Here is a 27,032-nt window from a genome sequence, read left to right on the forward strand (position 1 = left end):
CGCTTGCGTTTGTGACTTTTCCCCCGTGACTTTGAATTGGGGATGTAATTGAGGCCAGCGCTGATTACTCGAAGGCAACGCTCAGCACATCTGCCGCGCCTGTGGATCACAGGGGTGACCTCAGACCTGGTCACCTCGGACTGAAAGGCTCTAACGTTCTCACGGTTTACGGTTCACAGTGCCCCCGGGCTTGCGCGATCTCGTTTGATTCTCTGAGCATCCCTGTGAGGTGGGAGTGGCCCGGCAAAACTATTATCCCCGTTTAAAGATGAGGACATTGAGGTTCAAAGATGAGGAGTTGCCCAGGGTTACTGTTGACTGGTGACAGCGTCCGGATTCGAACCTAGGTCTTCTTTTCCCGGACCTGTATCCTTTCCAGTATATCCTGCCATCTCAGAAATGGAGGGAGAAAGTTCTTCCCTTCTTCCCCCAGCCGGAGCCTAGCCCAGCAGGGTCAGGAGAGCTGGAGGGGTTTGGGAGAGAGGTCCAACACCCCCCCCCCCGCCCCCCGCCAGGGTGCCCCGCCGCTGTGGAAACCGTGTCAGGTTGCGGGTTCAAAGCCAGGGGAGGGAGATGCCCTGGTGAGGCCCGGTGAGCCAGGCGAGGGTGGCTGCCCCCGGCTTGCTGAGACGCCAAGCATAACCCTGATGCCCTTCAGCCCTTCTTCACAGTTACAGATTCAATCATTTGCAACAGAAATTGGGTCTCTGGGACCCAGGTTGCATCTCTGACCCCCATCTCCTTCTAGCCCCAGGAGGAAACAGGTTAAAAGATGCTTGTCTGGTTTGAATTTGAAGTCAGAGAACAGAGATAATTGAAAGGGCTCCCATCTGCCCCGCCAGGTCCCATGGAATGATGCACATCAGTCCTTGGGGGAAACTTCCCCCAGCCAGGTCCATCTTAACATTTTTTTTTTTTTCCTCTCACCGCTTGGGGAGCGGTCTATGAGCAGTAAGTATTTATCCCAGCGGCAAATTCTGAGGTTTCTCCCACCCCTCTTCCCAGAACCACTTCAAACTCTGCTGTTCCTTTCTTCCCTGCCCCATGGGGCTCCCAAACAATGACTTGGCAATTAATATGGTCAGAGAAGGTAGCAGTAGGAAGAGGTGGAGAAACTGGCCCATTAAAGTGCGGGCGTGGGTGGGGCGCTGTTAATCCCATCTGTTGTTGAAGAGAAGACCCTATCTGCCGGTTTCTTGTAGTTTTTCTCATTCAAACCTGTGGCCCCTCCCAGAGGCGGCCCCTGTATTCCCTGCCGACTTTAAAGCCCTGCCGAAATTCAAACCAGCTCTCGTTCTAAAGCCTGATGGATTGTGCTTTTACAGGAAAGCAGGAAAGGAAGTGCCCTGCCCGAGCCCCCTGGCCCACCTCCCACCAGAGGGAATGCACGCCCTGTGAACACCAAAGAGAAGGTGGCCCTGGAACTAAACAGTGGCACCCAGGACCCTGGATTGCACATCACAGAACCTTCCTGAACACATACCCATTAGGGTAGTTTGCTTTCTGCTTTGACAGCTCTTTCTCACCCAGATCACACGCTTCTTTCTTTTTTAATTTCCTTTTCTTTCTCCCTCCCTCCCTATATTGATCCCAGCCCCCTTTTACTTTTTCCCACCCACATTCATATTTTTTTCATATCTAGGTTCTTCAGGGTAGAAAGAGATCTGCTTAAGGTAGCTCCAGAATGGGCATCTGTGGCATCCCATAGTCCGTCTGTTCTGTTGGCAACCTTGAGGCCATGTTCACGGGAAGATGTGCTGTCATTCCAGAGGCACCTCATACCCAAACCAGAGGGACAGGGACGGCTGCAGACAGCTAAGAGCCATCCCAGCCTGGGTCATTTCCATTTTCGCTTTATAAATTGCCTCAAAAGAATTTTATTTCAATGATACGAATCCCCTTTCCTTTGAGGTCCGCAGGTGTCACATATAGAAAAGGAGCAAAAAAGGGAGAAGCAACAAATTGGAGACAAAGTCAAGGACGCATAAAGGCCACGTTCTTTACGACTCAATCTTTAACAACTTCTTTTAGTTATTATCAATTTTTCCTGGCCCTTTATTATTTTTTTCATCTCTCTTTCTAATACGTGTGTTCAGTGCAGCTCAGGTTATGTGCTTGGCTTCTGGAAATAGATGTTGCAAAAGAAACACTGGAGTGTGTACCAGCAGCATTGAAGGAATAGAAAATGCTCCCTTTTACCCGTTTTAGAGAGAACCACCCCACCCAACAGACAGGCAAAATTCTGCAATTTGGTGAGGGGCGGGGGAGGACTTAGGGAATTGTCTTTCTGGCCACCGGCTTTGTGAATGACCAGGAGGCAGTGAGACCTCCGATTGGTACAATTTGGTCTTGTGTTCACTCGCTAATGTCCTCACCCATGTATTTATACCCGAGGTGTTCCTGTATAATAAATATATCCATATCGAGCAAGCCACCTTCCCTTTGTGCATGGAGTTGATTTGTTTTTTCAACGTGGGCATTAAAATTCTGCCTGAGTGCTGTCTTTAAATTGCTTTGATGCTAGGTGGGTTCCCACCCTGACCTGTCCTGATGGCAACTGATGGCTGTAACAAGCTCGGGATCAATATTCATAGCGGGTGTCCTGGGCTGATAACACTGTCCAAGACAATGTTCACTATCAGTGCAGACAGCTGAGATATTGCGCCATTAGGGATGTTGTGTTAAATAACCTGATCCATTTCTGGGGCTATTTAATGAATTTCACAGTTTAGATAGTATCTTTAAGGAGAAGGCAAAGGCTATTCCGGAGGCACTGATGCAAATCAATGGTGCCAAGCTTCCCAAGCTATTCCACAAACAAAGTGGCCTATAATTCCAGCACAGCCTTGAAGAGCTGTTGCCTGAGACATGAACAGTGTTAACACGGAAAGAATTTGCTTTTTATGCAGAGGGAGAGCAATATTATGAGCCGTGTCAAAGCACCTTAGATAACATCTTATGTTCCTGCAATAAAATAAACAAATTCTCTAGGTAAAACCCTGCAGTTCTGGGCCAGCCCCCTGGGCAGGACATATATGCCAAAGAGACAGCTTCATAAGGCAGGGCTTGGTGACAAAGGGAGAGAAGCCTTGTGGGCAACCCCATTACTCATGACCTCAGCCAGTTTTCCCCAAGATGTATTTCAATTCAGAAACGGTCTGCAAAATGGGAGTGGGAGAGGGATGGAAGGCGCTGGATTTTAAAAGGAAACTACTGATAACAGCAGAATCAGTTGTTAACGTTTACTTGACTCTATACCCCTTGTTGCTGGAGAGTTCATTTACAATTAAAGGCTAGCATTTACAGTTTCCCACCAGGGCTTTGAACTCTGACTGCCAAGCAGAGCAAGTTCTTTTATTTTTTTTTTTCAACGTTTATTTATTTTTGGGACAGAGAGAGACAGAGCATGAACGGGGGAGGGGCAGAGAGAGAGGGAGACACAGAATCGGAAACAGGCTCCAGGCTCTGAGCCATCAGCCCAGAGCCCGACGCGGGGCTCGAACTCACGAACCGCAAGATCGTGACCTGGCTGAAGTCGGACGCTTAACCGACTGCGCCACCCAGGCGCCCCGAGCAAGTTCTTTTAAAAACCCACCTTGGAGGTTTTCACTTGTGAAAGCTCAAACGGTAGCCTTCCCACCATCCCCCATTGCAACCAAAACAAAAATGTGTACTTAGGGGCGCCTGGGTGGCTCAGTCGGTTGAGCGTCCGACTTCAGCCCAGGTCATGATCTCGCGGTCCGTGGGTTCGAGCCCCGCATCGGGCTCTGTGCTGACGGCTCGGAGCCCGGAGCCTGTTTCAGATTCTGTGTCTCCCTCTCTCTCTGACCCTCCCCTGTTCATGCTCTGTCTCTCTCTGTCTCAAAAATAAATAAACATTAAAAAAATTAAAAAAAAAAAAAGAGAAAAAATGTGTACTTAGCACAGTTTGCTCTAGGAAATCAGTATTTCTTCTTGGAAATCAACAGGTTACAAAAAAAAAAATCAACTTCTTTATCTCAGCAATGTTGAGGAAGCATCAAAGAAGGGGATAAAGCAGGGGTTACATTGATAAGTGGAATCCATGTTAATTTTTTTCCGATAATGACGATATTAATAATAGCTGCTCTTTTGGGGAACTTGCTCTGAACCAGGCACTCGGCCAAGCTCTTTGCTTATTCGGGGTTTTTTCATTTCATCCTCCCCACAACCCCACGAAGCAGGCACTGTTATTATCCCCGATTTGCCCATGACCCCAGAGCGAGGAAGTGGTGAAGCTAAGATCTGAACCTGGGCAGTGAGATTTCAGAACCTGCTTTGGTAAAATTCTGATTAAGGAAATCACATTGCTGCCCCAGGGTGAAATCTAATCTCAGACATTGATCGAATGGCTTTCCTTCAAAGTTACACACGGAGCTGGGATATGTGAGAGGCCCTGCCAGGAAATAACTAAGCCCAACACTACCTAGGAGGAGACTGTGGCTCAGGTTTGGGGATCCAGCTTTGGCTCTTACATTCAGTGTTTTTTCCTACTGTTCTACGATATTCCCGGGAGGAGCCCAAGACACGGGGATTGCCAGGCAAACCAAATTGCTCTGGGCATCTGGAAAAATAGAGACATGTAATTGGAAGAAGGAGAATGGGGGAGAAATGCCAAGTGACAAGCTGACGACATATTGGGTGAGAAGTGATGAGGGAGGGACAAGGCCAGAAGGAAGAGGGACGCGAATGAATGCAGTCTGGGCTGTTGCTCACTGTGAGCATCGAATGCCGTGTTAATGCCCTTCCGAAGGGAGACACCACGTGCAGAATAAAGACAGGAGCCAAGGTGGCACTTTGCAAATATATGAAGCATCTGCTTCCCTGTTGAATGGAGATGAGTATGATCGTCATTCGTAGGCAAGTGTCCTTCAAGGTAAGCGTCAAAGCCCTCTGTTCCCCACATCTGTGCCTAAATTTCATGCTTCCTTCTTCTTCTTCTTCTTCTTCTCCTCCTCCTCCCCCTCCTCCCCCTCCTCTCCCTCCTCCCCTTCCTCCTCCTCCTCCTCCTCCTCCTCCTCCTCCTCCTTCTTCTTCTTCTTCTTCTTCTTCTTCTTCTTCTTCAATGTTTATTTGTTTTTGAGAGAGAGAGAGAGCATGAGCAGGGGAGGGGCAGAGGGAGAGGGAGACACAGAATCTGAAGCAGGCTCTAGGCTCTGAGCTGTCAGCACAGAGCCCGATGCGGGGCTCGAACCCATGGACCGCGAGATCATGACCTGAGCCAAAGTCGGACGCTTAACTGACTGAGCCACCCAGGCACGCCCCTAAATTTCATGCTCTTAACTTCTAGTCCCTGGTCCCCCTGCCCCTAGCTTTGCCTTCTCCCCAAGCTCTTCACCTCACGTGGGTGTGCAGACTGCAGCCCTGAGAGCACATGGCCGTGGCCGTGGCCTAAACCAGTAAACCCAGCTGGAGTGCCAGTGTTCCCCGACTGGTGGCTGCTGTGACTCCACCGGGTGGGTGGCGGCCTTGTAAGAATGCTGATCAGCCCTGCCTGATCTCCATGCTGCCCCCGAGTAGCTGGGAAGCTGGATTCCTATGTGACAAGTCCAAAGTTTCCAATGCTGGCAAGCAATTCAAAATGTTGTAAAACAAACCATCAGGGCACATCTGTGGGTCGCAAGTCGGCTACCTCAGCTGGGTTCATGCCGAGGGACCTCACCTGATTCACCAGGGCTCGTGGCATTTCCGTGGCTACTGTGGTCCGTGGGGTGAAGACCAAATGCCTTAGCACCGAGCAGGGGGTGGGGGGTTCTTCACAATCCAACCCCACTCACTGCCTGGTCCCCGCACGGTGGTGTTCCATGTGAGATGTGTGTGGGTCTCCTGCCCACACGTGCTGCCTTCTCGAAGACTCTGCCCAGCCTCTGGATCCCGGCGACTGGTCAGTGGGCCAGGGGAGCAGAGGGGACACCCAGCCTTTGGGATGGCCCATTCCTGGGCTGCCTAAAGCAGTCAGCTCAACCAGGTGACCTGGCTGAGTCAGACCCTAGGAGTCCGATCCCAGAGTCTGATCAAGACCCAATGGCACGTTTCCTGCCAGTGGTGGGAGCTTGAGCTCAGTGGGCAAGAAATATGGAGACGGGGTGGCCATCGTGGGGCCACACGATCACGGACGGTATGAGTCAGTAGACACTCGGCCTGAGCTGCGAGAGCAGAACAGAACACATGTGCGGAGCGAAGCAGGGAATCTGCAAGAGACACTGGCAGATGGGTGAGCACCAGCCCCTGCCTGAGTTCTACGCCTCCAGAGGCCGGCTGTGCAGGGGCTTCTGGGACCCCATGAGCCTCTGTGTATCCTTATAAACCTTCCTCTTCTCTTTGATGGGAGCCACCCTTGTAAGTCAGGTTTCTCTAGGGAACCAGCATCAATAGGCTATATGGATAGAGAGAGAGAGAGAGAGACAGAGAGAGAGGTGGAGATTTTTTAAAGGAATTGGTTCATGCAGTTATGAAGGCTGGCAAGACCCGAGATCTACAGGATGAGCCGGAGGCCCAGGAGAACTGCTGGCATAGTCGTGGGGGGCAGGGGGGTGGTGGTCAGCCTTCTTGCTCTATTTAGGCCTTCAACTTATTGAATGAGGCCCACCCATATCGGGGCAGGCAATCTGCTTCGCTCAGTCTGCCAATGGCGATGTTTATATCATCTAAAAATGGTCTCGCAGACACAGCAAGAGTAACGTTTGACCAAATAGCTGGGCGTCCCAGGGCCCAGTCAAGGTGCTATACGAAATTAACCATCGCACACCCTGAGAGGGCCTCCAGTCCTGGCAACGAGACAAGGCCCCGGGTAGGACTCGCTCTCACACCCGTGTGTGTCGCTCCAGCAATGTTCTCTCCGTCCCACATCTGCCTGCGAACCTGCTTTCAGCTTCAAGTCTCCTCTGTCCAAGTGCTCTTTTCTCTGTGAGTCCTGCCCTGCCCAGCCGGGGTTCCCCGGGGCGCTCCTTCCCACACGGTGCCCAGCCCTCCCTACGGCCTTGGGAGGCATCTTGCTTTTGCCTGATCAACATCCTCACCCCTTTTCTGGTATCAGTAGTTTGACTTTGCTCAGATCACCCCCGCCTCACCCCCCTTCAGATGTGGGACTGCCAAGCAAGGGCCCCGGCGAGCCAGGGGGTGGGAATGGGCTCCTGCGGGACCCTCCAGGCTCTCTCCCCTGGGAATCTGAAGCAGCACGACACTGAGCGGGGGCTGCATGAGCCCAGCAGTGATGCCTGAACGAAGTCACCTGCTGATTCCCACTCCCAGAGCTGATGGTTCTAGTACTTTCTGAGGGCTGGTTCCCCCGCATTTTCTTTGATCCTGTGAATTGTCTTACAGCCTTCCCAACGCTCATTTTGCCTCTCCCCCATTTTGGAAATCAATTAGCCAAGGTCCAGGACTGCTGATGGGCACAGCCCTTATCACACTGTATGGGGTACAGACTGATCCTCGGACTTACCTGAAGTCAAGGCCCATGCATTTGTCTTTGCACCCATTGACATCCCAGCATTCAGCAGGCTGAAGATTTCAAAGGAATACACGGTGGCCCCGTAGCATAAACCCAAAGCTCTATAGTCCGACTAAAATGGATTGGAAATCCCACACCTTAAGAGGTGGTACAGGCGAAGATGAAAGTAAAAATAGGATCCAGAGGGGCACCTGGGTGGCTCAGTCCATTAAGCGTCTGACTTTGGCTCAGGTCATGATCTCACGGATCGTGAGTTCGAGCCCCCGCGTCGGGCTCTGTGCTGACAGCTCGGAGCCTGGAGCCCGTTTCCGATTCTGCGTCTCCCTCTCTCTCTGCCCCACCCCTGCTCACTCTCTGTCTCTCCTTCAAAAATAAAAAGCATTGGGGCGCCTGGGTGGCGCAATCGGTTAAGCGTCCGACTTCAGCCAGGTCACGATCTCGCGGTTGGTGAGTTCGAGCCCCGCGTCGGGCTCTGGGCTGATGGCTCAGAGCCTGGAGCCTGTTTCCGATTCTGTGTCTCCCTCTCTCTCTGCCCCTCCCCCGTTCATGCTCTGTCTCTCTCTGTCCCAAAAATAAATAAACGTTGAAAAATAAATAAATAAATAAATAAATAAAATAAAAAGCATTTTAAAAAATCAAGGAAAAAAAAAAAGGATCCAGAAATGTTTAGATATGGATATGGGTCTATAATGGATCCTACTCCCTTAGGGAAAATCCCTTACCCCTGCCCACAGCTTTGGAAAGAGTCTCTTTGACAAAAAGTACCTCGTGTGAGTGTACTGACGGGCTGATACCAATCCTAATAATTCCGCACACTTATTTAAAACTGCCAACTCCCCACTCTTTGCACAAACAGGGAACTGGTGTCTCCATGGCAAGAAGAGGCCAACAAAGGACGGAAGTCCCAGGAAAGTATCACCCACTGTGTCCTCTCCCACACATCCTTGTCCAGGGTTGCTCGAAAGCATTGGAGCTGACAGCCTGCGCCTCACCTCACCGTCTAGGTGACCTGCCAAGCAGCGACAGGAAGGAGGGAAGAAGCAAATGGTGAACGTAATTTACAACCTAGGTCATCAGTACCTCTACTAACAATGTGCACGTAGGTGGGCCACGTCTCGAACATCTTCCTCTACAAAGTGATCTCGTTTTCGGAAAAGAAAGCAACAGCAACAAAACACCACCACAGCATCATAGAATTTCAGAGCTGCCATAAGCGTGAGAGGTCATGCTAGAGTCTGGAATCTAGACTCCTGTTACTTGAAGCATGATCCGTGGACAGCATCAGCAGCCTACCTGAGAGCTTGTTAGAAATGCAGAATCCCAAGGCACCTGGCGGGCTCAGTCGGTAGAGCATGCAACTCTTGATCTCAGGGTTGTAAATTCAAGCCCCACATTGGGTGGAGAGATTACTGAAGAATAAAATCTCAATTAAAAAAAAAAAAAAGAAATGAAGAATCTCAAGTTTTACCCCAGACCGACTAAATCAGAATATGCATTTTATGGTAAGTTCCCCTAGGAAATTCACATCTACCTTAAAGCTTGAGAAACACTGGGATGCCTGGGTGGCTCCGTCAGTTACGCGTCTGACTCCTGATTTCAGCTCAGGTCACGATCTCACGGTTCATGATATTGAGCTCCGTGTCAGGCTCTGCACTGGCAGTGCGGAGCCTGCTTCGGATTCTTGTTTTCTCTTCTCTCCCTGCCCCTCCCCTGGGCTCACCCTCTCTCTCAAAAATACGTAAATAAACATGTGGTTTAAAAAACTGAGAAACATTCATCTAGAGCCGGAGACCAGAAGCATCAGCATTGCTTGGGAGCCTCTAAGTCATGCGAATTCTCAGGCCCATCCCAGATCACCTGGAACCAAACTTATGTTTTTTTTTTTAATTAAAAAAATTTTTTTTAAGTTTATTTACTTATTTTGAGAGAGACAGAAAGAGAGCGCAAGCGGGGGAGAGCAGAGAGAGAGGGGCAGAGGATCCGAAGCAGGCTCTGTGCTGACAGCAGAGAGCCCACAAACCATGAGATAATGACCTGAGCTGAAGTCAGATGCTTAAGCGACTGAATCACCCAGGTGTCCCCAAACTTGTGTTTTTAAATAAGTCCTCCAGGTGATTTTAATGCAACAGGCACCGTGAAAGCATGAGGGTAAAAGCCTCACCTTAAGGTAGCAGAACACGGGACGGATGTAGCCTATTTCCTGATGGTCCTGGAAGCGATTGCACCTGCCCAGGCCCGCCTTCCTCTCAACTTCCTGGTATCCGAGCAATCGTTCCTCTATTTGGTTGAGCAACTGTACTTGCGGTTCTATTACACGCAGCCAACTGCAAGCCTAATTTATATAATGCCCTTCACCCGTTATATTCAGAGAAAGGTCATGAGCTTTTGGACCGGGTCCAAGCCTATCAGTGGCCGACGATACCATGTTGTCACTGTGGGCCAATGTCATTCTTCAGCTGAGGGACCTGTATTCATTTCCTGTTGGTGCCGTAGCCAATTGCTGTAAGGGCAGTGGCTTAGAACACTACAAATTTATTATCTTCTAGCTCTAAAGGCAAGGAGCCCTAAACTCAAGGTGTCAGCAGAGCTGAATTCTTTCTGAAGGCTCTAGAGGAGAATCCATTTCTTTCCTTTTTCCAGATTCTAGAAGCTGCCTGAATTTCTTGGCTCATGGCCCCTTCACATTCCAGGCCAGTAATACAGCATTTTCAAATCTCTCTGTCTCTTAGCTCTGCTTCTGTTGTCATGTCTCCCTCTCCACTGTCATGATTCTGACTCTCCTGTCACCCCCTTTACCTTATAAAGACTCTTGTGATTCACTGAGCCTATTTGGATCATCCAGGATAATCTCCCATTTCAAGATCCTTAGTTTAATTATGTCTGCGAAGTCACTTGTGCCACGTAAGATAATACATTCACAGGTTCTGGAGACTAGGATGTGGACACCTTCAAGGGGGCGTTATTTTGTCTACCATAATTTCAGGGCACCTGGGTGGCTCACTCGGTTGAGCATCCCACTCTTGATTTGGGCTCAGATCACGATCCCAGTGTCGTGGGGTAGATCCTGTGTCAGGGTCCGTGCTGAGTGTGGAGTCTGTTTATGATTCTTTCTCTCGGGGTGCCTGGGTAGCTCAGTCGGTTAAGTGTCTGACTTCGGCTCAGGTTGTGATCTCACAGTTCATGAGTTCGAGCCCCACAATGGGCTCTGTGCTGACAGCTCGGAGCCTGGAGCCTGCTTCGGATTCTGTGTGTGTGTCTCTCTCTAAAAAAAAAAAAAAAAAAAATTCTCTCTCTCTCTTTTTCTCTCCCTCTGCCCCTCTCCTCTGCTCACACTCTCTCTCTAAAATAAAAAAAGAAAAAGAAGAAGAAAGGGATTTGTCCAAGGTCATATATGGCCAAAAGAAGAGAGAGAACCATGGGCAGGCTCCCCACACTGGCAGAATGCCCTTGTTTCTCCCCCTCCTTGGCTACAGCCCAGCCATTCTTCAAGGTCCATTGTCCCTCTGTGGTAAACAAACCCATCCTCTTACCTGTGTTTACGTCACTCATTGGCACCTGGCACACAACTGGTCAGCAATCTCAAAGGTGTACATCTTGTTCTCTACAGTCTTGACTCAAAGGCAAAGATCATATTTTAGGCCTTTTTGCATCCCTAGAGCCCACTGAGCCCAGAGAGTAGAAGTTCAATACATGTGTATAGAGCATGATGTGATTGGCAGATTACCCAGATCGACTCACTCAGCTCCCATATCACAGAATCTGGAAGGCTAAAAGCTGCACTTCCCAGACTCCCTTGCAGGTCGGACTAGGTGCCACAAAGCTAGACATGGTGGAAACGAGGTAGGTGGTGGCCACAGGTGGAGAGAATCCTTCAAGGGCATGGTGGTGGACAGATTTGGTCCTTTGGGGCCTTTACTGTCAGGTCTCTGGCATCTTAGGAACCAAGTGGCGGGGCAGGAAGACAATGGAACGATGTAACTGGCCGTTTCACAGAGCTGCATGGCTCTTGGCTGTAGAGTACTTGAACTTGGTTCTTTAGTTCCCATGGAAATCCGCAAGCTCCTTACTGCCTGATGTGAACATAACCCTTTAGCTGGAGTGGTTTCTATCATCTGCAACTAAGAACCGTAGCTAATATAAGGTCTAATATTCTTTTCTCCCCCAACCAGATTGCAAATTACCAAAGGGCAGGAGCTATAGTTTACATCTCTCCTGTAAAATCAACAGAGCACACCATTCCCCAGGAAACTGAGAGATGTTGATATGTACAATTCATTGAACTGGGTGAAAGTTTTTTTTTTTTAAGTTTATTTATTTACTGAGAGAGAGATAGAGAGAGAGAGCATGAGCAGGGGAGGGGCAGAGAGAGAGAGGGAAAGAGAGGGAATTCCAATCCACACTGTCAGTGCAGAGCCTGACGGCAGGCTCCAAATCACGAACTGCAAGATTGTGATCTGAGCCGAAACCAAGAGCCTGACGCTTAACCAACTGAACCACTGAGGTGTCCTGAACTGGGTGCAAGTCCTAAAATTCCGACAATTTCTTCATCCTATCTGTGACTCAACAGGCTGAAATGAAGTGGTCATTCAAATATGGTCTTCTTTTGATACCTCAAAGCTAAGTCGTGCCCAGAGGAGTCTGATTTTTTTCAAATTTCAGTTTAAAACTTGGAAAAGTCAGAGGGACAGTTAAGGGAACCCTCCCTCTTTTCTACCAATTTTTATTTATTGTAAAAATGGTGTAGCGTTAGGGGCGCCTGGGTGGCTCAGTGGGTTGAGCATCTGACTTTGGCTCAGGTCACGATCTCGTGGTTCGTGAGTTCGAGCCCTGTGTTGGGCTCTGTGCTGACAGCTCGGAGCCTGGAGCCTGCTTCAGATTCTGTTTCTCCTCTCTCTGTCCCTCCCCTCCTCTCACTCTGTCTGTCTGTCTCTCTCTCTCAAAAATAAACAGTAAAAATTTTTTTTAAATAAAAAATGATGTAATATTAAAGGGACTGTAACAATTCATCCAAAATATGACTGGTCTAACACACTGCAATATTCCCATGTTCCTCCCAGCCCTATTCCTATGCACCCTTAATTTTGCATGGCGGTGGTCTACATTATAGTTTCGTAGTCTGCTTTCTCATATGTTATAACACGAGCACTTTCCGTGTTGCTATCTAGTCTTCATTTTTGATGGCATATTTATTTCTGTAGCCATGTTATACGTGCTTGCACATTCACTTTTCTTCCAGCTCGTTGTGGCATGATAGCTTCCATTGCACTCATGGTCTTGAGAATCATTTCCGGAGCATCACTTCCCAGGCATAGGATTGTCCGGCCAATGGATCCAACTATCTCCACTGCTGCTTTTTTTTTTTTTTTTTTTTTTAACATTTATTTATTATTGAGAGACAGAGAGAAACAGAGCGTGAGCAGGGGAGGGGCAGAGAGAGAGGGAGACACCGAATCTGAAGCAGGCTCCAGGCTCTGAGCTGTCAGCAGAGGGCTCGACGCGAGGCTCGAACTCACAAACCCGCGAGATTATGACCTGAGCCACCCAGGCGCCCCCAACTATCTCCGCTGCTTTTAAGGCTGGTTATTTTCTTCAGCCAGAGGATGAGGACACCAGCGATCTCTTTAACTTTTGCTACAGGTGTCTCCGTGTGGTCTACAAGTGCCTCGTTCTGGTTTTTAGGGAGGGGCTTGTTTTTTGCTTTTCCTGACTTTGGTCCACTGATCTGGGAAGACGGCTCCCATTTCGCGCGCGTGCGGCCGGGAGTTGGGAGGCGGCGACCGGCGGCCCCGGCTTTGCGCCCCGCGGTTCCGGGTTTGCGCCCGGCGGAACGGCCCCGCTGGCCCCGCCCCGTCGGACTACCCGGCCCAGGACTACACTTCCCAGGCGCCCCTGCGCCGTAAGCCCGGCCGCAGTTCCCAGCCGCGAGTTGGGACGCGGAGTCTGAGGAGTCAGAGGTGCACAGCGGCGCGCGATGGCTGCGTGGAGCGAGCGGCTGGCAGGCGTGCGCGGGGTGCTGCTCGACATCTCGGGTGTCCTGCACGATAGCGGCGAGGGCGGCGGCGTGCCCATCCCTGGCTCCGTGGAGGCGCTGGCGAGGTGAGTGGGCCGCGCCGGCCGCGGTGGGCGCGAGGCTCCGCGTTGCCGAATCCCACCAGCAGCTTCTGGCCCCCGCCGGGGACTGGGCGGGGCTGTTGCACTGGCCCCGCCCCGGTCCCTGAGAGCCCACCCGGGCGGGACCCCGTCACAGCCCCCCGCCGCCCCTCCACCCCCGCGAGCATAGGGCCTGTGCTGGTCAGAGCTGCCCGGTCCTCTGGGGCTGCCTTTTGCTTCCTGCCGCTGCTGAGCGTTAGGTAAAATAACATACATTACATTCCTTTTTTTTTTTTTTTTTTTACATTTTTGTTAATGTGGTTACAGGAAAACTTTAAATGACGTATGCGCTGGCATCGTTTGTTTAGAGGGGAGGAGGAGGAGGAGGAGGAGGAAGGCATCTTGCCCACCAAATCTTGTGCACAGAGGACCACACAGGGACCACAGTTGGTACTACTGGACCCTCCGCTTTGTAGCTGCCATTGATTGGCACGACAGGCCAGTGCTGCCATGATGTTGATGGACAGCCAGGAAGGGCCAATGGCCCAGGACTTGACTTCCCAGAGGCACTAGCTGGGAAACCCTGGGTTAGTGGCCTGACCTCACTAGGACTCAGTTTACCTGCCTATGGATGGCAGTTAAGTGAGCCTCTTTGTCGTTCTCAGGGAGCCCACCCCACCTGTCTGGACAGGAGCCAAAGTGTCTTGTGTAGCAAAGCAGGAGAGGCCAGGAACTCAGAAAAGGGAGATGTGGCCTCCAAGAGAGCATGTGAAGGGCAGCCAGACCTGGGAGACTCTTGACACCCCCCCCGGAGCTTCATTTCCTAAAGTCAGGTTTAAGTCCTGGCCTTTGCCAAGTCTTCATGGGGCTCGTGTCTGCAGGGGAAGTGAACAGTAAACTTAGACGCAGATGAGTAAACATAAACTTTGCTGAGAAACTGACAGAGGTGAGGCTGGACTTCTCTGAAGAGAAGGCATTGGATGCAACTGAAGGGTAAGAAGGGCCACCTGGGTGAAGGGGCGGAGGAAGTGCATTCCCACTAGAGGGAACAGCAGTTGCTAAGGCGTGCGGCAGAAGAGAACTCAGCACATTCATGTTCATGGAACTGAAGAGGGGGAGCTTGGCTATCGCAGGGACTTGTCACAGAGCGGTGCCTGGATTTTAACCTGAGTGTGGGGGAAGGCTTTGAAGATTTAGGCAGAAGGGTCATGGGATCTGATTTATGTTTTTTTTTTTCAATTTTTTTTTTCAACGTTTATTTATTTTTGGGACAGAGAGAGACAGAGCATGAACGGGGGAGGGGCAGAGAGAGAGGAAGACACAGAATTGGAAACAGGCTCCAGGCTCTGAGCCATCAGCCCAGAGCCTGACGCGGGGCTCGAACTCACGGACCGCGAGATCGTGACCTGGCTGAAGTCGGACGCTTAACCGACTGCGCCACCCAGGTGCCCCTGATTTATGTTTTTAAAACATAATTGAAACATAATTGAAATTGAAACGTTAAAAGTGCAACCGTGTAAGTACTAGATGGAAACAGGAGAGACTTCCTTTGAAATCTTAGAGTAGAGGACCTTTATAATTATGCCCCCAGATCTAGATATCAACGACAACAAATCAACAGCCTAGTAGAAAAATGCACAAAAGATATAAACAATTCACAAGGAAGAAAAAGCAAATGACCCCTAGTCATATGAAAGATGCTCAGCCTTACTTAGATAAGAGAGATGCACTCCACTTGAATGGCTCAGTTGGTTCAGCATCTGACTTCGGCTCAGGTTATGATCTCACAGGAGATCAAACTCTCACAGCTCGAGAGTTTGAGCCCAGCGCCAGGCTCTGTGCTAACAGCTCAGAGCCTGGAGCCTGCTTTAGAGTCTGTCTGTGTCTCTCTCTGTCCCTCCCTGGCTTGCACACTGTCTCTCTCCCTCTCTCTACCTCTGCCTCCCTCTCTAATATGAATGAATATTAAAAAAAATAAGAGAAATGCACATTGAAACTATGCCAAGTTGCCATTTTTTCAAGAGTATGAGAAAACTGGCAATAATGCACAACTTTGGGCACACATTCACTTGGTGAGAGTTTGCAGAAACGGACCCTGTCATACGTTGCTTGTGGAAGATGCATTTGGCATTAGCTATCAGCGGCCCCACTTCTGGAAATTTGCCCTACCTCCTACGTGAGAAAGGACATCAGCGCCAGGGCATTCACGACAGTAACTTTGTAAATAAATAAAATAAATATATGTATGTATGGAAATAGCTCAGGTTTCTACCACGAGGGGAGCATCATGGTCCATCTGTGTAGGATGGGGGAGGTGGCGAGAAGGGAGTGAATGAAAGAGAGGTTTTGGAAGTAGGACTGGTAGGGGAGGGGAGGGGAAGTAGGACTGGGAGGGGAGGGAAGGGGAGGGGAGGGAAAGTAGGACAGTGAGTATCGCGGGGGCCAGGGAGAAGATGAAATAAAGAATGGCCTCCAGTGTCAGACTAGAGCACCCGAATGGATGGAGACGGGGGCGGGGAGGGGGTGAAGGGGTGCAGGGCAGGTGCTGTGATGGCTCATGATGTATGTCAAGTTCTTGGCCCAGTGCTAAACACATGATAGACCCCATGACAGCCCAACAAATATACATTTATTTATTTATTTATTTATTTATTTATTTAAGTTATGGAATTTTTTAAAGTTTTTTTTTAAATTTATTAATTTTTTAATTTATATCCAAGTTAGCATATAGTGCAACAATGATTTCAGGAGTAGATTCCTTAATGCCCCTGACCCATTTAGCCATCCCCCCTCCCACAACCCCTCCAGTAACCCTCTATTTGTTCTCCATATTTAAGAGTCTCTTATGTTTTGTCCCCTTCCCTGGTTTTATATTATTTTTGCTTCCCTCCCCTTATGTTCATCTTTAAGGTTTATTTTTTTTTGTTTTGTTTTTATGTTTATTTTTACCTTTGAGAGAGAGAAAGAGTGCCAGCAGGGCAGGGACAGAGAGAGAGGGAGACACAGAAACAGAAGCAGGCTTCAGGCTCTGAGCTGTCAGCACAGAGCCCAATGCTGGGCTCGAACTCACAAACCGCAAGATCACGACCTGGGCCAAAGTCGGACGCTTAACCGACTGAGCCACCCAGGTACCCCTAAGTGATGGAATTTTTTAAACTTGAAGTTTAATCACATACGATTGTACATTAGTTTCAGGCGCACAGCACAGTGATTTAGCCATTCTGTACAGTACTCAGTGCTCACCACGGTATGTGTTGTCACCATTGGTCACCAAACATTATTACAATGTTATTGACTGTATTTCCTATTATTTCCTGGGGAGGTGAGGCCGCTTCTTCTGTGCTAGGCATTCATGCTCTCCTCTCACTATCTGGGGAGGTCCCCTGATAGTCTGGGGCGTGGAGGGGCTGTGATTCCCCTTTATCAGCTGAAGCTCAGGTCTTGTTGGGGTCCCAGCCTGGATGGTCCGAGGACCACGGAGACCCAAGTCTGCCTGACTCCCAGCCGCTGCGACCCCCGGAGCCACACTTAGAGACCTTTGCGGGAGGAGTGGGTATTGAGAAAGGTCAGGGGCTTCCAACACCCCTCCTGAGTAATGCTCCCACCCTGATCCAGGCCTGCCCAACAGATGTGTGCACAGATCCCGGGGTGTGGCAGTAAGCAGGGCTCCCCAGGCTGTTCACCTCTGTGGGTTCTGCACTGGCACCTTCCCACTCATCCCTAGGAGGGGACTGGTTTTGATTTTCTTTCACCCAGGCCGGTTTATGTAGCTGGGATGTCTCTGGTAGCAGCTATACCCGTATAAATCTAACAGCTATAGGAGAGTCTTCAAACATAGCAGAGCCAGTTTTGTGGGCCGAGAGGGCGATTTCCTTCCCCAGAGCATTTAGGATTATTTTCCACGAGGGGACATGGTGCTCCCTCTCCTGGGAGGTTTTATCGCCGTGCTGCCCAGGGGCCTGAAAAACTAATGGCCTCATCCCTCTGAAACCTCCTGGGCCTCCCATGCCACAGGACCAAGTGCCCACGCCCCCTCCTGCTCCACCAGGGCCTTCTCAGGTGAGCTTTGTGGCCCTTCTCTGCCCCCTCGCCCACCTCAACCCCTTGCTCTCAGCAGCATAAAGACTCCTGGGCAGGCTTTTCACTGATGAACCCCCCCTTGTGGCCCAGCACCCACTGAGCCCGGGCCCACGCAGTGCCCGCACCACGATGCCCTCTGGCGCCCTGGATATTCCTTTTCAGCTCCTCTGCCTGCTCTTGTGCCCAGCCCCCAGCGCCCCCCCCCCCCCCCCCGATCACACTCGGGCTCAGGGAAGCCCCACACGCCTTCCTTGTGGGTGGCCCTGGGCACGCACCAAGTCCAGAGTCCAGACACTCGGTGGTAGTGAGTGTGGTGCTGGAAACTTCCCCCTGCTTCGGGAGTTTTCCATGGGGGTGCTTCACACATACAGGATGAGGATACCCCTCTTTTGTGGTGGCCGAGCCAAGCATGGGCTCTCCCAGGAACCGTTCATGGAAGGAACAGGTGCCGTCTGCCAGGGTGCTGCAAGCGTTTGGCTGCTTTCTGTAGTGTTTACAGCCCCCTGCACTCGATGGGGGGGGGGAGGGGGGCTCCTTGATATGCGTGGCTCACTTTGATGTCCTGGGGAGCTCGGTGGAAGCCCTTGGAGCCGGAGCAGCAGCTGGGGGACAGGCATGGTGGGGAGGGGACGAGGTCCTGGGGAACCTTCGTTCACCCGAATGGCGGCTCCCCAGCGCCTCAGATTTCCAGCAGCACCTTCCATTCTGGGAGCCCCGGAGGGGCCGGCTCCCCACTCTTCTTCCCAGACTTTCCGGAGTGACATGCGTCCTCCGATTTTCTGAAAGGTTCCCACTGTTTTGGAGACACAGAGCACATGGAGGGTACAAACTCTGCTTTTCCGGGGTGCCTGGGTGGCTCAGTCGGTTAAGCGTCCGACTTTGATGCAGCCCTCTGTACTGTCAGAGTTCAGATCCTGTGTCTCCTTCCCTCCCCCGCCCCGTCTCAAAAATAAACACGAAAAATAAATAAAGAAATACAAATCATTAAGCTCTGCTTTTCAGAATGGTGTGGACCACAGTAACAGTGGTCACCAGTCACTGAAGGAGGCCTGTGATGCCCCGGGTGGGTGCTCGACCCCATAGCTACGTTCACCGCCAGTCGTGAGGTAGGGATTTGGGGCCCCTTTTTAAAGTGACTGAGGCGCAGAGATTCAGGAACGGGCAGAAGCAGAAAAAGTGGCCGGGCCAGGTTAACCCCCTGGGTCCGTGTGACTCCAGGGCCTCAGTGTCCCTCACAGTGCCTCACTGCCTCTCAGTACGTGCATTTGCTCCTTCATTCACTCCCCACCTGGCAGGTATTTACTGAGCGTTTCTAAACTCTGCAACACCTGCTGTAGGCTCCGGGGACGCTCCGCAGCGAACGAGGTAGATAGAGGTGTCTGCCCTCGGGAAGCTGGGGGTCCGGATGGGAGATCAGTGTAGGCAGCACCCAGAAGGGCCCGCTTCAGACAGAGACCAGGCGGGCGGGGAACTGGGAGCTGGGGTGGGGGAGCACAGTCTCGCAGAGCCGCCACTGTGTGCGCTGGGGTCTTGAAGATGCCAGCTGGGCCGGGAGCATCCCAGATGGAACCGAAGGCCGCACAGGCCACACCGACTCCTTCCTGGAGCTGTGGGGGCCGGCGAGCCCTCTTTCTGCTCTAGGATTTGTGGGCGGGCGTGGTAATGGGACATCTGTAACCGGCCCGAGTCCCCCCAACAGGCCCTTTATTGGAGCCCATTCTTGGGCAGTTGGGCTCTCCGAGGGGAGCCATTCAGAGGCAGGGCCCGGCACAGCGGGGGCGACAGGGGCCGGCCCAGGCACTGGCCAGCACAAAGGAGAGCCCCGGAGGCATCTGCATGTGAAAGGCAGGTGGGCATTTACTGCATCCTGTCTCAGGCCACTAAAGCACATCTGCCGGGCCCCGCTGGGTCCAGCCTTTTTGTGGCCGGCGGAAGAAAGTGGACCTCGGCGCAGGGCAGCTTCATAAAGCAATTCCCACCCAGGACCGCCGGGCCCACAACCCATCCTTCCAAGTGGGGCCTCTCAAGCCCCCGGGTGCACCGGAAGCGACCCTGTTAAAACTCAGGCGCCTCCCAGCAGGTTCTGGAGCCGCGAGGGACTGGGCCAAGGGAGCCTTGTCCGAAGTCGCCACCCTGCAGACAATAGGACTGACCCCTCCCCGATGCCGGGCCGCCCTGGCAGCGTCCGGCCGTAGGAGTGGCAATAATAATCGCTAGGGACCAGGGGACAGCCGGGAGCCTCACCTTGCTGCCTCATGCCATCCTCCCAGTCATGGCCCAGCACCTGCCAGAGGAGGCCCTTTCGGGATGTCAGAGGGGGCGGCCACTTGTTTGAGCTTGTTTAAGCCAACAGGAGCCACTCTGTCTTCAGAGATGGCGCCAGGAGAACACGACCCCCTCTCCTGGGCTGTGTTCTGTCTGGTTTTGTAGCTTTTACAGTGTCAGCTTCAAGAGTCATAAGTGGCCCCCTCCTCGCGAACAGTCCCGCAGGTACGTGACCGTGTGGAGTAAAAAGTCCAAACCCTCGTCACCGGCCCTGGCCCACACGTTCCCCCACGGTGACACTGTGCTTCCTCCCACACTCCTTCCTCTGTGTTTCCCCACAAGCACAGAGGACTTGAAGACACAGTGCCCCCCTTTCCTGACATCACACCGTCCTTGCCCCCTGCCCCGCACTCCTCCCTCATCCACCCAGTTCTCACGGCTCACTGGAGGCTGAGTCCCTGCAGATCCCGAGCTGGGGCGTTCCGACCTTTGTGTAGCCTCAGGGCACTTATCCCCCAAATGAAACCCAGGGTGGAACCCCCCCAAATTAAAAAAAAAAAAAAGAAGAGTGTTTGACAAGTGTATATTTTCTCCGTTCAAATCTACAAATGATTATGAAGCCAGTCAGTGATCACGGTCAAAGTGTTTTGATGAATAACAATATTGAAGTCTGGGCCAGCTGACGGCTCAATGGTTCATAGGTTTATAATTTCATATGTGTGGCTGGGAACAAGCTGCTTGTCCGTCAGGAGAGGAGGAGGGAAGAAATTAGTTTACCCAGACTGGAGTACTCTAGCTATTCAAAAAGAACGGGGTAGGGACGCCTGGGGGCTCAGTCAGTTAAGCATCTGCCTTTAGCTCGGGTCATGATCTCGTGGTTCCTGAGTTCAAGCCCCACATCGGGCTCTGCGCTGACAGCGTGGAGTCTGCTTGGGATTCTCTCTCTCCCCTGTCTCTCTGCCCCTACCCTGCTTGCGTGCTCTCTCTCAAAATAAATAAACAGACTTTAAAAAAAATAAAAACAAAAAAGAATCGTGCACACTGACCCACATGGAGGGAAACTGAGGGATGCTGGATGGGTGTGTGAGACCATACCAGACGAGAGCTATTTCTCGGTTTCTGATCTCAGCATGGGTGCACAGGGCCACCATGTGGAAATCAAGCATAGCCAGGCTGCTGGTTCTGGAACAGAGTTAATGGTGTATCCCACCCGTGCTGCCTCTGGTAGGAAGCCCCTGCAGATTAGGGGGTCACTGAGGCATGGGTTACTCAGGGGGCTCACAAAAAGAGTCCGTACGCCTCCCCCAGCACCCCGAGGACGTACGGGGAAGCCATATTGGCAAACCCTGCCTGATCCCTGCCCGCAGTGGAGTTCAGGGCGATTTCCCATGACCGTGGGACTGGCGGGATGCTGCCCACGTATAGAGGAGGACCCAGAGACGCAACCTTGCTTAAAGATGCCTCATGAGGAAGAGTGGGGCCCGTGCTGTCCTCAGGGCAAGCTCTGCCTCTTACCTGTCACCTGAAAAAAGGCAGGGATACCTGGGTGGCTCAGCAGATTAAGCATCGATTTCGGCTCAGGTCGTGATCCCGGGGTCGTGAGTTTGAGCTCCACGTCAGGCTCAGCGCTGATGGTGCAGACCCTGCTTGTAATTCTTTCTCTCTCCCCTTCTCTCTGTGCCCCTCCCTCGCTCGCTTTCTCTCGCTGTGTCTCAAAATACATAAATAAATTTTAAAAGATTTCTTTTTTTTATTATTTTATTATTTTTTATTATTGTTATTTTTAATAAATTTTTAACGTTTATTTATTATTGAGAGACAGAGCATGAGCAGGGGAGGGGCAGAGAGAGACAGAGAGGGAGACACAGAATCCAAAGCAGGCTCCAGGCTCCGAGCTGTCAGCACAGAGCCCGACATGTGGCTCGAACCCACAAACCGCGAGATCGTGACCTGAGCTGAAGTCGGCCGTTCAGCCGACTGAGCCACCCGGGCGCCCCCAGATTTCTTTTTTTTAAAGTTAGGTGTCAGCTTTTGTGTGTGAGAGCCTGGGTTTTGAGTCCCGACTCTGTCCTGTGGTCTTGGGCAGGTTTTATAGCCTTTTTGTGCCTCAGTTTCCCACCTGTGTCATGGGGGGGTGTAAGTTAAGTGAGGTGTTTTCTCTTAACCACCATTTTGCTTGTCCCACATCTAGAAGCTAAAGGAGTATGTTGTTGCTTGAAGGATCAGACAGTGGTCAGGAGGTGGTTCCTTAGCAAATAAGTCTTTGAGTTGTTGAACTTGGTGCTGATTTCAACACGAAATCATTCAGCTCTGCCCAAGCTGCTATATTTTTCACATTTGTATACATTCTCGTGAGGCCAGTTCATACTAAAGGGTTGTCGGCCCCTCTGAACCCCAGGTCCTCATCTGTGAATGGGGATATCGACCGATCTCTCAGACTGTCTCGAGAATTCAGTGTGAGCCTGTGGACGATGCACTGGGTGGTTGGGAGAGGTGCTGGAGGCCAGTCACCGGGAGCTTTGGCAGCTGCTGTCAGGGTTCCCTTTGTCCCAGGTGCCCCAGGATTGTTCATCAGGACGGTCAGCCCTGGATTTTTGCCCCAGCCTCCCTTTGCTGGGTTGAACTTTACACTCTTTCTTAACTGTGCTCTCTGGGCTCCCTCGCCTCCTGGCCCCTTCTGGCCCTGGTTCACTGGGCATCAGGCTTCCCCCCAGACTGCCTGCTTTGAGGGCCCAGATGTCCCCAGCCTGGGCTTGCCAAGGATGTGGTTGGTGCTGTCACTACCCATGTCTTCACTGGTATTCATTTTTTGTAATATGCCACGTGCTTCTGATATGGTTGTTATTTTATTTCATTTCCATTTCATTTCATTTCATTTCATTTTTAGGGTGGGGGGCAGGCAAGCCAGGGAGAAGGGGAGAGACAGAGAGATAGAGAGAGATTGAGAATCCCAACTAGGTTCTACACCGAGCCCGATGTGGGGCTCAGTCTCTCACAACCATGAGATCATGACCTGAGCCCAAATCAAGAGTCAGTGTTTAACCAACTGAGCTACCCAGACGCTCAGTTATGTGGCTTTTCAATATAGTCTTCATGATAGCCCCATCAGTAGCTACCGTTAGTGTCCCATTTTATAGATGTGGAAACTGAGGTTGGAGAGGGTCGGGTCACAGGCCTCAGCCACACATTCAGAGGTGTGGTCAGTAGGTGTGTTGCTTTCTGAGTCAGGCTGCCACCCCCGGCCACCTGACCTCGGGAGCGCCTGGCCTCTGTCGGCTGCAGCTCCTGGCCCGGACCAGCCTCTGATGGTGCTCGGGGAGGACTGGCTGGCAACTGGCTCTCCAAGGTTGGGAGCGGTCCAAAGACACCTTGCGTCCCTCTGCACCTCAGTCTCCCGTTTGGTGAAATGAGCCGTTGGTCGAACACTATGCAAGGTCTCCTCTGGCTTCTGGATTCCCTGGCACTTGATTCCAAGTTGTGTTTATTAATAAATAGTAAATCGATGCCTGTGGGCTCAGCACGTCCCTTTGGTCTGAGCTCCGAGGCTCGGGCAGGTCAGAGGGAACATGCTGGATGGCAGTCCCAGGCACGGGGAAGGCAAACCTCGCGTTTCACAAGGGCTCTGGCTTTGGAGCCTGCCCGGTGTCTGACCTCCTTGCTGTTCCCTGAGGTCACTGGCCGGCTGGTCCCGACTGAGAGGCCCAGCCAGGGCCCGGCTGTGTGCGTCACCACGTCCCTTGTTCTCTCTCTTCTCTCCGTCCAGACTTTGGACTCTGTTTCTTGCCTGGACTCTGACGACACAGTGATGTGCATCGCTGCCCACAGAATGTCGGATGGAGACTAGGGAGGGACTTGAGGGCAGGGGAACAGCTGGCTGTCAGCCTAGCCGAAAGGTCTGCCCTGCTGGGTCGGTGGAAGGAAAGGGGAGGTGCAGCGGGTCCAGCCTGAGCTACTACTGGCAAAGGCTGTTACCGGTGCTCCTTGGTGTTTCTAGACCGATGGTCACACCATCATGTGGGATGGCTCACGGCATGCCCAGTGCTGGAGAGCAGAAGACCAGGCACCTGTTACCCCATTTCATGGCTGGGATTGAGGGACCCCAAGAGTCTGGCCTTTGGATGCCTCCTGGCCAAGGGCATTTGCAAGGTGCAAGTGCAGGACCCCAGCTGGGAAGCCAGACCCGATTCTCATGGGCCCAAAGCCCTTCCGCTGCTGCTCTGGCTACCAGGCGGCTTCCTGACCCCAGCTGATGCCCATCATTGGAGCCCTCGGGGAGCTGGGCTGGTCCCCTCCCTGAATCAACACGGGCACCTCTTGGTATGCACGAATGACTGGGTTTTTCTACAGCAAAACTGTTCCTGTTCCACTCCTGGGCTCCTGTTTGACCTTCTATTTTTAAGAATTGGGTTCTTAGGGGCGCCTGGATGGCTCAGTCGGTTAAGCGTCCAACTCTTGGTCTCGGCTCAGGCCATGACCTCTCGGTTTGTGTGTTCGAGCCCCGCGTCGGGCCCTGAGCTGACAGCGCAGAGCCTGCTTGGGATTCTCTCTCTCCCTCTCTCTGTCCCTCCCCTGCTCGCTCGCTCTCTCTCTCTCTCTCTCTCTCTCTCTCAAAATAAATGAATAAACTTAAAAAAAAATAAAAGATTGTGTTCTTAGAGCAAATAAGTACTTCGTAGGATTCAGTTCTTCCAAATGTGTGTTCTCAAGTGCTGTGGCTTTCCAAGAGACAAGCAGCCAAAGGTGTCAGAGTCAGAGAACGCTGGCACCACTACGGGGCCCTGCTGCCTATGCGTCTTGGTGCCCGTAGGACAGCCGAGACCGATGTTCGCCGCCGGCGGCCTTGGCCACGTGCTGACGCCCGCATTTCGGTTCGTAACAGCCCCCTGAGGTGTCGTGAAGGTCCTTTTCCTCTCTGGGGGAGACCGAGGCATAGTTTTATCTCTCTGCCGCTGTCCCCCTTTAGTAGTAACAGGGACCCTCCACTCCACCAGAGAACGTCTTAGTTGCGGCCCCTGGGGCAAAGCAGGCCGCCGAAAGGGGGTGGGGGACGTCCCTCCCCGCCCCTCACCTTCCCCTCCCCTCCTGGTGTGTTTCTCTGGCATCCCTCGGAGAAGGTTCCAGGCTCCAGCCGGGAGGCCACAACTCCAGCCCAGCCCGCGGGCCTCCTGCAGCTCTTGGGGGACCAGCCCAGGGATGAGACAGGATCAAGGAAAAGCACACTCAGCTTTCTCTCCACGGGGAGAAGTCACCCACCCCCTCTGCGTGCTAATCTCATTTGTCGCTGGAAGTTTGACCTGCCAGCCGGGAACCACCCAGGAGCCCACTCGGGGCTCAGGGCCTCCTCCCCACACCGGCCCGGAGAGGTCTCTCCTCGGGGGGGGGGGGGGGGGGGGGGGGCCCCGGGGTTTTGGGGGTGGGGGGGGCGGGCCCCCCCACCCCTCCCCCCCCCCCACTCAGTGGCCCCCGGGGGGGGGGGGGGGGGGGTCACGGGGGGGGGGGGGGGGGGGTCCCGGCTGCCGCTGCTTGCTGACAGGGTGGCCGGGGTGAGGGGGGCGAGTGCCCCTGTGTACTCTGAGACATTAGGGCGGGTAGAGGGGGAGTGAATAAGGCCGGGGTAGCCTGTCCACAGGCCACTGGCAGGTGTTTGCAGCTGGCACGTAGTGAGCACTTACTGTGTGCCAGGCCTCTGCAGGCACATTACAGGTTTCGTTGGAGCCTCATAATGGGAGGCAGGTGCTATTATCATCCCCGTTTTACAGATGAGGAAACTGAGTCACAGAAGGAATGGCACGCTGAAGGTCCCACAGCCACCGGGTGGCAGAGCTGGGACCCCGGGCACGGTCATCAGCCTCTGAGGTGCGTCCTTGTCACCACGTGGCCACCGGGCCCGCCGCCTGGCAGTAGAAGTACTTTCTGGCACGTGTGTGCCACAGCAACTCACTCCAGCCCCTTGCACGTAGGCCCAGCCTCCTGTTTACCTGTCTGGATGCATCCAGCTCCACTGTGCTTTCTCCTCTGGAATCCTCTAGAAACCTTGCACCAGAGACAGACGCTGGAGCAGCGGTTGAGCAGTGGGGAAGCAGTACTGCCCGTGGGTGGGCTTAGCTGTGAGCATGGGGTTTCTTCCTGAGGTTCCCTGGGTACTGGAGCAATGTGGTTCCATTCCCCGGTGGGCCCGTCAGATCTGGAATTTGGGTTATTTAGGTGCCCCCCACAGATAGGCATTGCCAGGCTCCGAGGGCTGTGAAAGCAGAGCCGAAGTGGGGCTCTGCCTGGGCGGGCACGGGATGGGGTCTGGGGGGCTTCCTGGAGGAAGGGAGACATGAACCAGGCCTTGAAGGCCGAGTGAGATTTGGCTGCAGAGGAGGATGCGGCAGACTCTGGGTGGCTTATGGTCTCCCTGGGTCACACGAAGGTGACAGCTTCCTGAGGGCCAGAGGGAAGGGGTGGAGGGAGGAGGGAGGACAGGCCCAGTTGGGAGAGTCTTGTCTGGGGCAGCAGCCTCCTTGCCCCCTGTGTGGTCTCCCCTCCCAGCCCCGCTGTGGCAAGCCGGAGAGGGCAGCGGGCTGGGGAGCTCTGCCAAGGTCGGTCGGGATGGCCAGGAATCGCCCCAGCGCTCTACTTGCTACCGAACGATAATGAGAGGGTTTCCATTATTTTCGGGTGAGCGCCCCTGGCAGATGCCGACAGCCAGCAGATGTGTGAGGTCCGAGGTGATTTGCAAGGGACCAGTTCATGTGATGCACAGTAATTGCACCAGGTGACGTTGTCACTCAGAGGCTTGTCCTGGCCTGCCGGGATGAGGTAAAGGTCAGTTCAAAGATCTGGTGTGGCCGCCGGAAGTGGGGGCAAGTCTCACTCTCGTGGGACTCCCGGGGAGGGGGCGGCAGGGTGAGGTGGTGGCCGAGGTCTCAGAAAGGCGGTCTGGCTGGAGCCGCACCCTGGGATGCCAGGGTCCTGCAGTAGGACCCCCGTTCTAGGGGTTCTTGGGTTTTGGGGGTGGGGATAACTCCTGGAGCCGGGCCCAGCCTGTGGCTGAAATCCTGTGGCTGAAATCCTGTGGCTTTGCTTTCCTGAGCTGAAGGCCTGAAGCCATGCCTGCCTGGGGCTTTCCCCACATTCGGAA

The 27,032-nt window shown here is 52.7% G+C and overlaps 1 protein-coding gene across 6 annotated transcripts in view; it reads left to right on the forward strand.

The window, feature by feature from the left end:
- The first annotated feature begins 13,354 nt into the window (after window positions 1-13,354).
- The window catches only part of LHPP (phospholysine phosphohistidine inorganic pyrophosphate phosphatase), a 117,851-nt gene continuing 104,173 nt past the window's right edge, over window positions 13,355-27,032 (forward strand). For 2 of the 6 annotated variants that reach the window (XM_040486711.1, XM_040486712.1), the window contains exon 1: window positions 13,357-13,567. In XM_040486711.1, coding sequence (XP_040342645.1) covers window positions 13,443-13,567 — 125 coding nt within the window. In that variant the 5' untranslated portion in view covers window positions 13,357-13,442. Of the gene's footprint in view, window positions 13,568-27,032 lie in introns of all 6 variants that reach the window. The other 4 variants (XM_040486710.1, XM_040486706.1, XM_040486707.1 and 1 more) reach the window with 4 other exon arrangements.

This window comes from Herpailurus yagouaroundi, unplaced genomic scaffold (assembly GCF_014898765.1).
Source record: "Herpailurus yagouaroundi ecotype Mexico unplaced genomic scaffold, PumYag 163, whole genome shotgun sequence".
NCBI classification, from domain to species: domain Eukaryota; kingdom Metazoa; phylum Chordata; class Mammalia; order Carnivora; family Felidae; genus Herpailurus; species Herpailurus yagouaroundi.